This window comes from Astatotilapia calliptera, chromosome 16, assembly GCF_964374335.1.
Source record: "Astatotilapia calliptera chromosome 16, fAstCal68.1, whole genome shotgun sequence".
In the NCBI taxonomy this organism is placed as follows: domain Eukaryota; kingdom Metazoa; phylum Chordata; class Actinopteri; order Cichliformes; family Cichlidae; genus Astatotilapia; species Astatotilapia calliptera.
In genome coordinates this window covers 22,311,280-22,323,303 of record NC_137437.1, presented here as the reverse complement: position 1 = coordinate 22,323,303, position 12,024 = coordinate 22,311,280, and the positions used below count along the sequence as shown (strand labels likewise).

General features: G+C 39.2%; 1 protein-coding gene across 15 annotated transcripts in view; it reads left to right on the top strand.

The window, feature by feature from the left end:
• Positions 1–12,024, top strand: part of LOC113008116 (plakophilin-4) — a 152,669-nt gene that overhangs the window by 105,065 nt on the left and 35,580 nt on the right. For all 15 annotated transcript variants that reach the window (XM_026145289.2, XM_080291116.1, XM_026145287.2 and 12 more), the window contains 2 exons: positions 1,491–1,603; positions 8,188–8,222. In XM_026145289.2, the coding sequence (XP_026001074.2) occupies positions 1,491–1,603; positions 8,188–8,222 (148 nt within the window). The remainder of the gene's footprint in view (positions 1–1,490; positions 1,604–8,187; positions 8,223–12,024) is intronic.

Below are 12,024 nucleotides of genomic sequence, written 5' to 3'. Positions count from 1 at the left end.
GTTGTATTTCAGTGAAGTCTGCTTCGGTTTCACCTGAAAGGCGTAGTTGTTGGTCCATTGTGTGGTTACAAAGAATTGGCAGACACACGGATTGTCCACAAAGATCCTCGTCGATGTCATTCGGACCCAAAGAGGTTCTAGCGTACGCATGTATGCAGAAACTGCAACAAGCTTTTAAGGATAGCGAGGGAACGATTGTCCTATTCATATACTGAGTTATGTTAACTGAGGTCTCTTGGAAGAAAAAAGCAAGTGTAGGCTCTGCTGCTATCCTAGCAGTGTGGTGAGTACAAAACCAAAAAAATAAACAACCCAAAATATGCAAATGGGTGTATGTGTGCAGTTATTTAGTCTGTACCAAAGACCTTGTGTGTGTCTTATGACTGTCATGATGCAGTGCTTGGAGCTAGAGATCTGTGCAAGCAATGGCCTTGTTCAGGCTAGATAATTAGTCAAATGCTGATTTCTCCTCAACTCCCATAGGAACAGTGTCACCTAGGCCAAATATCACCTATTGAAGTGGTGCTTGTCTGTCTGTGTGGGCTTGGAAAATTGCATTGCTGTGTAGGCTCCAAGTACATACAGTTTGTTCCATACGTTTTTGGACAGGGGACAATATTTCTAATTTTGGCTCTTGACATCATCACAGAGGATTTCAAGTAAAACAGTCGACATGTAAGGAGTTTGATAAAATAGTTGCATTAACTGTTTGGGACTTACTGCCTACAGTGTGTAAAAATAATAGGGATCTGTTGAAAGACATAGAAAACAATAATCACAGTAATGTTTTTTGTAAGTGCATAATCACTTCATTAATAAAGATTACTGTTTTATTACCTTAAAATGAGGCCTTTATGTTTATTAATTAATGCCTGTGGTGCTCTTCACTTTGCTCACATATGGCATAGACATGGTCGGCTAATTTATCTGGTTATTTTTAATATCTTGTTAAACCAATCTATGCAGTCAGATGACAAAACCTTGGCTGTTTACAGTTACAGAGAATGCAACATTGCATTTGGGTGGACATGATGAAATGAATATATTTACAAAAACCAAAAGAATTTGAATTTATAATAAATAGCTTTTAAAAACCTAAAGATATTAATAATCGCTGTATGTGTGAAGATGTTGGTGGAAGGTTTAATTCAGCTGTTAAGGAATAGATGGGACTATTTACATACACGTGCTGTTATCATTATAGTAAGAAAGAAGCAGCTTGTTTTCTAGCTATTGTGTGTTCTCTTCAATGCTTGGAAAATGAAATATTCGTGATTGCGTCTCTCTAAGGAGATCTCTGTAATCTCATCATTAACCTATGCACAGTGATGAACCACAATGACATGGAGCAGGCTGCCAACTGTTAACTTTCCCCTCCCATATTGACTTCATATTTTTCATATTTGCCAATCGAAGTCCATATTTCTTTTGAGCGAGAATGTATTTCTGACCCTTGGTCCCCCGACTGTCTTTATTGTGTTTATGTGCAGGAGCTTCAGTTTGAGCGGCTAACCAGGGAGCTGGAAGTGGAGAGGCAGATTGTGGCCAATCAGCTGGAAAGATGCAGACTCGGAGCTGAGTCACCAGGCGCTGGTAGCAGCAGGTAATGAGAAGAGAGACACACACACACACACGGAGGAAGCCACAGTCCAACACATGGCTTTTCTATCCTTCACAGCAGTGGCCATACTCTGTGGTATAACCTTATGGCATTATAGCATTGTGATGGAGCATCCCAGTATGCTCAATGATGCTCAGTGATTGGACTATGAATCTAAAATATTTCTCCGTCTTGTGCTTTAATCTGAGATGAACAGAATCACTCCTTGCATGTGCATGCGTATGTATGTATGCATTTATATGTGTGAGCACGCATGATCGTGAGGTGTTGTTTTCTCAGCGACGCATTGCTGTGAGTGACTTGGCTCTGTGAGCGCGTTCCCACTTCATCAGCAAAGACACTAGGTTGCCTGATCATCACACCTCAGTGACCGCACATTCTGTCCTGTCTGCTGTGGCTCACACATGTCAGGTTCATTTGTAAGGCTCGATATAACGTTGAAATATCTCAACAGCCTCACAAGGCAGCTGCAACGAAGTTTTAACAGCAGTCTTATTGTCTTCTGCTGTAAAATGCATCCATGGTCCTCTTCTGTCATATGTAAACAACAAACCTTCTGCAGCGACAGAAACAATAGAGGCAATGAGCAGTAACAGTTGCAAATGCACAAACCAAAATACTTGCACAGTATGTTTATTATTGTTTTTAGGGCTTTGTCACGTAACGTAACTGTAAATGTTACTGTCACAAACACAGGACTATGACTAAATTATTCCTGTTTGAGAGAAACAATAATTGGTGTAAACGCTTGATAATTAAAGTTGTATTACTGTTTGTTTTTTAATGTTCTGTTTTTGATGGCGAGTTTTTTTTTGTTGTTGTTTTTTTTTTTTAAATTAAAACTAAAAATGAAGCACTTCAAAACTGATTTGTACCGAGGTTTCCGTGACAATGGTAAAAGTTCATGCATCGTAAACATGAATCCTGTTATAGTTGCACTTTTAGTATCTTAAGCTGAAATGAGAGTAAGAGAATTTGTGAGTTATGATGGGAGTTATTTGTGTCTTTCATTTTCTTTGAATGTCTGGTTTACTGAAACGGCATACTGCTATACTACGAGTATTTTACTTGCAGTTAACCGAGCTGTACTCTGTCTGGTTTAGTCCTAAGCATTATGTCTCTTTGTAAGGTTTGATTCCTGAGTGCCGCTATAAAAATAATGATGAGATCACAAATTATGTAAACTGTCTTTGCACTTGAAAGATCGGTGGTTAGATTCCCGGCTCCTACAAGTGTGTATTTAGGCAACGCATTGAACCCCAAATTCAAACTAATGAGCGTGTGTGCCGAGGAGAAATGCTAAAAGTCCTGCACGAATAGTGTCAAAGTGGCCTGAGTGATCAGAAATGACAGAAAAGTGCTATTTACTCATTATGTTGTTTGGATCATGTGGTCAGAGCTAAGGTACAGTCATCTTTTTGTTGCACTGTACTCCTGTAAACACATGTATTTTTACTTTTTTTAATCTTCATCATATAACCAAAAAGAAACAACTACTTCTAATTATTGCTGCTACAGGTGGTTCTTCAAGCTTCTGATACATCTACATGCATGAAACACCAGAGCTGCTGCTGCCTCTCCTTAAACATCTTGCACCATACTATGCCCTCTAGATGGGCATGTAAGGATGACAGGAGTTGTAGCTCTAGTGTAAGGTTCCACCCTACCCTTATCTATGTTTATCTAATAGCTTAAATCTCTTACATACTACATCCTTCTGTATAGTGCTTTTTATGAGTGGGGGGCGAGCTATTTTCTTCACAAGTGGTCAGTGAATATAAATTCTGATGGCATGTTGCTACATTCACTCTCAAATGGGCCGTAACACAATTGGGATATATCTGGATACATGACACTTTGTTTCAAAAGTAGCTTTAATGGCTCTCTGAACTTTTCTGGCTTTCTGGTAATAAGCCCTATGCCCTTAGATAGTGCATTCTTGCACTCTAGCCTGCATAACTCTAAAAAGCACTCACCTACCAGCACTGCTCAGTAAGTGTCCATTTCCCCTTTGTCCCTTTTTTAGAGGGGTGCAGATATACAGCGGCTTTAAGTGCTGCCAAAGAGGTGTGGACAACAGCTCTCTGAATTATACACAGCCCCAGTAATTACTTTAATTTCCTCTTTCAGAAAAATGTTGTTTGGAGCACAGTTTTAATGAGTCCAACCACACTATGGTTGTTCTTTATTCGTCCACACAAGGGAATATTTATAAAATGATTCATATATCAAAATTAATTTTGGGAATAAAGCTTAAGGACAGAGCAGTCTTTGTTTACTCAACCTAATTATTCCCTAAAATATCAAATCTTGTGTGTGCTAGACACAATGAAAATATCACCCAAATCTGTTTTGTGTAGCTTTCAGCTCATTGTCTTGATCCACTTGTCCATAAGTGACATTTGGCTTGCAAAACAAAGTGTTTTTCAGAGTAGTTGGTGGATTAAATGAGCCAAATACCAAAATCCCAGGCAATGTTGGACATGCAGTCGTCTCGTTGTAGGCTAAGTGTCACTTAAAAAGCATCACAAGAAAAAACTCGACTGAATTGGCAGACACAGGTTGTTGCTGTGGTTTGATTTTAATGAGGCTTGCCCTATACCTCGGTTGTTAGGACTGTCAGCTTGGGACTTAAGGCTTTCCGTGTATTTGCTACGATAGTAGTATGCTGTTTCTGTCTTCATAGCTATTAGTCACCTACTTATCTTGCCTCAGATACAACTCGGATACCTCTTTACCGCTTTAGAAATCTTTCTTTTTTTCACATTGCTAATGCTGCTGTTTGCACTTCTCTTGCCCACAAATTATGACATTTTACTGGCCTTCCATTCACTCATTTTATCTTTTAGCGGCATATTCTGTGTTGTGCATGTAATGGAACATGCATTTGTTGCAAACTGTTCAGTATGCAGTGTCTTTGGGTTGATATGCTCTCTGAACCAAACTGTCAGAGATCTCTTTATGTTGACATGCCTGTGCTCTTAAAAAAATGCAAGCACCACCTGGATTGCTTGGATCCATCAGCTGCATTTTGTTAGTGCTATCTACATGTTTGTCTCAACATTTTGTTGCCATACCTGAGCCAAGCACAACAGAACATCCATCAATTAAAAAAAGAAAATGCTTAAATAAAGCAGGGGCATCTGGCGCTAGAGGCTATCCCAGCCAAATTTGAGCAAGAAGTACATCTGTGGGTGGTTTACCAGTCAATCACAGGCCTAACACAAACAAAAGATTCACATTCACACCCATGTACAATTCAGAATTACTAGTCGAACTCAAAAGTTTGTTTTTCTGCTGCCTTCCATTTGAAGTGGTGTCAGGCTTTCCGCTCGGTGAAGTCTGAGTAGCCACACCAACCTCGATTTTGCAATTCGAGATGGCAGCTGCAACAAAAATGGTTTTAAGACTGTAAAACTATTGTGCATGTGTCACTAGTTAACCTGTACATTGTGTTCATACCCAAGTATTGCTACTGATGGCAAAATTTGTTTACCATGATATGGAGAGAAAACAAAGCCTTTTTTTTCTGACTGCTACTGAATTATGGTCAAGTTGGGTATGACATCACTACCAGTTCCAGTGTCCAACTTCCTTTGTATTAAGGTAAAAGGAATGCTGGCTTAGTCTGTGGGCAGAAAGTGGAGCATCCAGAGGGAACAAGTGTAGGCACAGAGAGAAAATGCAACCCTAAATGTTAACAAAATACAAAAGATACAAATTCACATAAATATGGTAACTAAAGTCAGCAAAATATGTATCTGTCTGCAGGACTAATCCAGCCTTCCTTCCGCTTTTCCTTCTTTTCTGTTACCAAACATCAGGATTTGCATCTTCCATTTATTCCAGTAGGAAAGAGTTGCAAGAGTATTTGAATGTGAGACAAGGTACATGGATAGAAGCAGAAATGCCTGGTATGGGCACATTCTTAAAATTTAGCCAGCGTAGTCTGACCCTCTGAACAAGTTAATTGAGTTTGAATGAAGTTTGAAACAATGTTATTAGCAAACAGCCAAGTCTGCAGTTTAGGATGCGTTTTATTATTTAAACTTAATTTATTCCCAGTGTCTGTTGGCAAAGTCCCACCTAAATATTTGCCTCTAATCATCCAGCCCTGCTCTCATCATGCAGATCACAATCAGTGTTTTGGTTGAGCTTTGTGATGTCTGTTTGAAAAAGCATTAAATTAAATTTTCTGCGAGTTAAGTGTGCAGGGCTTTTTTTCTGATTTGTTTTCAGTCTCTTGCATTTTCTTTTGACTGGGTGCCTTTCCCCCCCCACCATCATGGATGCCCGACAACTCATCTTCACCTGAAATCTACTGCTGTAGATAGTCTTATGCTAACATAAGACTAATGCATGATGTTTTAAAGCCTGTATATGTACATGTAAATATAAACACATCAGACTGAGAGACTGAAACCACCTAGGACCCTATAAAGAAAACATACAACATTGCTTTTCACACCTTTCTTTTTTTTTTCTTTCAAGTAAGAAGACGAATGATATGGTTGTGGCTCGGGATTTGCGAGTGAATGGAGATTAGCCTCGAGCATTGAGGTCACACTGATTGGCTCAATAGCACAGCAGGACAACAGCAGAGGTGACAACACACTTGAGGGGTTCGGATTGGAGTCATTACATTTCGCGACACCTCCAGAGCTGGCCTCCGCCTTCATTTGTACAAGCAGACAGGGGGTGGCCATCAAACTTCACCTCTGGCAAACTTAACTAGATGATGCAACCTCCACACCCAGCCAGCCTTTCATTAGCCAAAAGGACTGATGGGAAATAAAGTGTCATGTCACAGTTAGGCCTGTTGTGTATCACCATTGGCACTTTTACTCTCACTTAGCAGCGCCTTCGCTCTGCCTGCCGGTCAGCATGCAGCACGGGTGGCGCATAATCGTTACGGTAGCCATTCTTCTGCTTTATCTCCCATGCTTCAGTGAAGCTCAGCTCGCCCAACTTCCTCTTTTTAATTGCCTGCATGCTCATTAAAATTCTAAGAAAGTGCTTCTTAAAGCTCATTTAGTGACACCTTAACTGGGAAGAAATAGCGGCAACACTTTGCTTGATATTAATGATTGGCAAATGGAAGATCTGAAAAAGAACGGGGTTGATGCACTGCTCCGAGGTCTCCTGCTTGGCCTCTGTTTCTTGTAATAACTAACTCTAGAACAGGAGAGTGAGTGGTTTTTACCTTTGATCAGTGATTTGATGTTCACACATACTTAAAATAATAAGTTTAGAGTCCTATTTAGTACCTGATAACTTGCTCATCTGTTCCACACTGCTCTTTCTTCTTAGCTGTATTCATTTGAGTCCATTCCATTCGCTACAATGTTATTTGAATTGTCTCTTACATTTTAGTTAGCTTTGTAACCACACTTTGGTTATTTGAAGCTTTCTAAAACAAAAAATTACCTGCTATAATTTAGCTTTCAGTTTGTTTCAGATCATGTTGTAGTTTCAGCATTTGTAATAAGAACTCTAGGTTAGGATTTAGGACTATCATGATCGAGGATTTGCACTGAACTGTAACTGGCCTCTTTCTTTAAATAGAGTTAAGTAGTTAAAACTGAGTAGCCTTTGGTTTAAGTCTTGGGATAAACAAAATATATTATAATAATTTTTTGAAAAAAGGCTTTCAGTCATCTACCTGGAAAAGAAAACAAATTGAAATTTAGGAAAATTAAGGCCTCCTATATACAGTAAAGCCTACAAACATCAGACGCATCTAGGACAAATGGGTTTACTACTAAAGCTAACTGTACTAGAAGCTTGTGTCATGCCTTTCATGCCAAAAACGCTCAGTGCAGTTGATTGGTATAAGACCATTTATATTACTGCACACTGTCACTGGATTCTTTCTGATTTTGTTGCTTGGTACGGTCTGTGTTATTCCCAAATAATGGACCCAAACTGTGATTTCTCTCTGGCTGGATCATTATTCCCCTGCATTACTCTCTGGAGGGTGACTACCTCTGTGGGATACAGGCTCCACTGGAATAAATACTGGTATTCATGTCAGGATTATGTCAGCATGTCAGGACATTGAGCTTAAAGACAGAGGGTGTGAATATACAATGTGATTACTTTTTGATTTACTCAGAGAGAGTTTCTCATGTGTCTGTGCTGCTTCAGCTCCCTTCAGGTTATATTCCATCCTTCGGCCGTTGACTTAGCATATTTACTAAATGAATGAAATGAATGTGGAAAAACAGCTGCCAGTCCTGCATGTGTGTGTATATGTATGTGTATATATATATTTTTTTCTTTTTTATGGCAGTGTGCAAACAAAATGCTAGCTGACTCATTTAGATTTCATCTGAGATGCAAACAGCTCCACTTTGGCAGCATCCTTTGAACCTCTAGCTGTTTTATCTCAAAAGCACTGATTACCATCTCTAATCTTGTTGTAAAAGGCACAAGTAGATGAGGCTCCAAGGTGTCTCATCCAGATGATGTCACTCATATCTTCCACTGTGGTGTCTCTGGTTCGTAGTGCATATATTCACCTTTTCATCTGTTGTTTTTGTTTTTTCTTGTTTTCTCCCCCACAGCTCATCTGAGAAGTCCCTACCTTGGAGAACTGCAGGTAATTACTGAAATGCTATTGCTGCTCATAAAATAATTTCTCATTTTACGCTGTGTCCGTTTACATTTATATTTGGTGTCTTTTATATCGGCGTATTTGCAGGAGTAATCAAGAATTGAAGCAAACACTCCCCCATTTGAGTCTGTACCCAGACCTGAAATTAGTCAATAATTAGTTAATAATTACACATGCCGCAGTGCTAAAACATTACGGGCCACGAGGCTCACCTACTTTCTCAAGGGCACTGACTGCTGTGGTTAACGTTCATACTACAATACATGGATTATTCAGATAAGTAAGCTCTCTGAAGGTTTCAAACTAAAAGTATTTAGTAAAAATATTTTCTATTTAAAACTGATTATTTTCTTGTTGGACCTGTTAGAACCTGAGAGAACAACATGCAGTTTATGCAGTGTTAGTGAGTTATATCGGCTAAGCTAAGTGCTTTTCAATTCTCCATTTGCAAAGCAAGGGCTGTGCATGTATCTAGACTTGATAAAATGTACATTTTGTGTGTTTGTGTGTGTGCATGGTGTGCAGTACAGACACGTTTTACATTTCCACAATAATCTGTGCTAATACAAGTGTTTTCAACCGCGCAATTGACAGCCCCAGGCATGTTCTTGTTTTAATAGTTACTTAAGCAATTTCTGCCCACTCAGATGAAACGCCATCATTGGCAGGTAGCAGAAGACTTTCTCTCAAGACCCCGTTGGTCTGTTTGTTTAGCCCGCATCTTTCAAGGATGTTTAGGCGACAACAGATAATGGATTAAATTTACTAATGTCTTTCATGGCTTATTAATTGCATAGTGGAAGACTGACTTTCTGCAGTGGTCATTAATCTTTTGTTTTCGATCCCATCAAAAGAGCCTTTGGGGGATAGCCTTGTACATATGCAGAGGGAATATAAATATCACACGGGTTTCTCTTTTTCTGCCCGAGTCCCAATTTCCATGCTGAATGCATTTCATTAGGGTTACAACTGAGTCGGGTACTAATCGCTGCCATTGTTTTTCTTTGTATTGATTTCTCATTGTGTTGTGGATGATAAATGATAGTCAGATGCGGTGATGTACTTTGTCCAATCTAAATGACTTAAACTCAAAATGTGTGGCACAGAGTGTAATGGGCCACAGCTTTCTCTGAGGCTCATCGGCCTCGTGAGCCATCGTACGTCTCCACCGACTGAGAGATCGGAGGGGAAGTGTTACTGTAGAAACAACTGTCTTAGCCTCAGGAAAAGTCAGTGCAGTCGCACCTCGTACATCTGCAAGAAGAGAGCAAGCACCCCAGAAATGAAGTATTCTGATTCTGATTCTGATTTTCTCCTTTTTCTGTGCTTCGTCTGTCTGTTTGTGTTTCGATCCCTTCTCTTTATCAAACATGCATTTGTCTTCATGCTGGCAGTTCAACATGTCAGTATCATGTTTGACTTTTTAATACTTCATTTAATGACCAAATTGTTTTGAAAATAAAAGGCAGAGGCAGTTTTATATGTAGAGTATAGCTAGGTGATAAGCATACAGTGATTGGATTGTTATTGTTGTTTAGGTGGAAAATTGGAAACTTGGGATCATCTGCTAAAATATTATTCTTCAGTAAGCTTCAGAAAGTGTTCCTAATACCTCAAAACTTGTAATGCTTTTTTTGTGAAAAACATACTTTTTTGTCAGGCAGCTTATCTTTCCCAAAGCAAAATGATAAGTCGTTCCTGTAAGTCATTGTAAAATTGCACAGGTTGTTTTTCTTCTGTGAGGGAGCTGTGAACTGTTCGGTTTCCATAAAGCAGAAACTGAGTAAAGACCTGGCATTTTAGAGATCACAAACCCATCTGGGTAAATATTCAGTAAGCATAATTCAGGATTAGGAAGAGGCACCTCTTCACCAGTGATCTGATTACATGTATACAAGACTCTCTACCAAGAACAAGAGTATCAGGATGCATTCCCACATATAATGAAGCTGAGATCCATTCAGACAATTACATTTATTGTCGAATAAACTTCTGATTCAGATTAGATTAGATTAGACAGAACTTTATTAATCCCTCGGGTGGGTTCCTCTGGGAAATTCGATTTCCAAAAAAGCACAGCACCGACAGAAGTTACAGAGTTACAGAATATTATATACACACACACACACACACACACACACACACACACACACACACACACACACACACACACATATAAATACAGAGACAATATAAATAAAATATACGAAGGGGATAAATAGAATAAATAGGAATAAAAAATAAAAATACAAGTGAATTGCACATTTCAAGTATTGAGGTCTATTGCACTGTTGACTATTTACAAAAGGTATTGCACAGTGAGGTGAAGAGGCAGTACAGCTTAGTTGTTCCCCCCTCCTTTGTCCTCCTGTTTCCCCTCCCTCTCCCCTCCAGAGAGGAGTTAAACAGTTTGATGGCGTGTGGGACGAAGGAGTTTTTAAGTCTGTTAGTTCTTGTCTTTGGGAGAAGCAACCTGTCACTGAACAGACTCTTCTGGTTGTTAATGGCCGTGTGCAGAGGATGCCTAGCATTGTCCATAATGTCCATCAGTTTCTTTAATGTCCTTTTCTCTGCCACTGTCACCAGAGTGTCCAGCTTCATGCCGACCACCAGATTCACGATTCACCAGAATAACTTCCTTATAACTCTTCTTTCTCGGGTAAATCATTGGTCAGATCTGTTCACCATGCATTACTTTGTGAAATGATTCTTTGTGTATAATTTGTGTCATAAAGAAATCTTCTAAGGTAGATTGAGAGGGAAGATTCATGTCATTAGACGGCCCAGCCAGTATAAAATTTCACAGTTGAAGATACTTTTAAAAAATGCTTTGAAGGTATGCCTAACATAGTCCCAAGTTCTTCAAAAGACATAAAGTTATTGCTGATCGCTGTAGAGATCAGTCCTGGCTGTACGCTGTATTGTCCAAGACTCGTGGGATAGCTCTAGCTGGTCAACAAAAACATGATCAAAAAATTGGGAATAAACAACTTTAAGTGCAATATCAAACTGTGACATTTTTAATGTGTTTTGGAAAAATCAGTATACAGTGCTGTGTGTTTTACAAGCTATTACAGCATAAAATCACAGAATAAATGGGCAAACACTACAGCTTTGACACTGCCTGATATGTAACAGCAAATGCAACCACCCTGCAAAGTGAAATAATAGTGCTTGAAACCAGCAGTTATTGTCAGATCATCACAGAGGCACCTGGCCAGCTGTCCACTTGAATACACTCCACCCCTCCTCAATGCCTTGAAGACACAGAAATATAAGGCTGTACATGGATGGATGTTTTCTATAACTATAATAGATTTCTATCAATTAGGGTTTCAAGAGTCATTTCTTATTTGATGTCAGAAGGGAGAAAAATTCCCAGATTTTACATATTGCTGATTGATAGCAGTATGTTGCTGGGTGGAGTGATACCTCTTCTAATTATTTATTTATTCATTTGTACATACATCATTCCAGTGCTGTAATAAGCTTGTTCACACGAGACATGTGCTTGTGTGTTTATTTCTGGTGGATAAATTACCTATATTTACAGAAAGAGGTAAAACGTTCAGATAAAAATATTTAAAAGGAGAGCATTTTTATATTTTACCTGCTGCTGCTCCCTCGGTGTTGGCTCTACATGCATAATTCGTCACCTGTGATGTAACATTGTAAGCCAACAGACTTGAGCTTTGCTGGTCCTAGAAAACAGAATCACAGGAGTACCATATAACTGTCCCATTGACCCAAATAGAAAGTGGGCGTGAGGGTTTCTGGCACACAAATG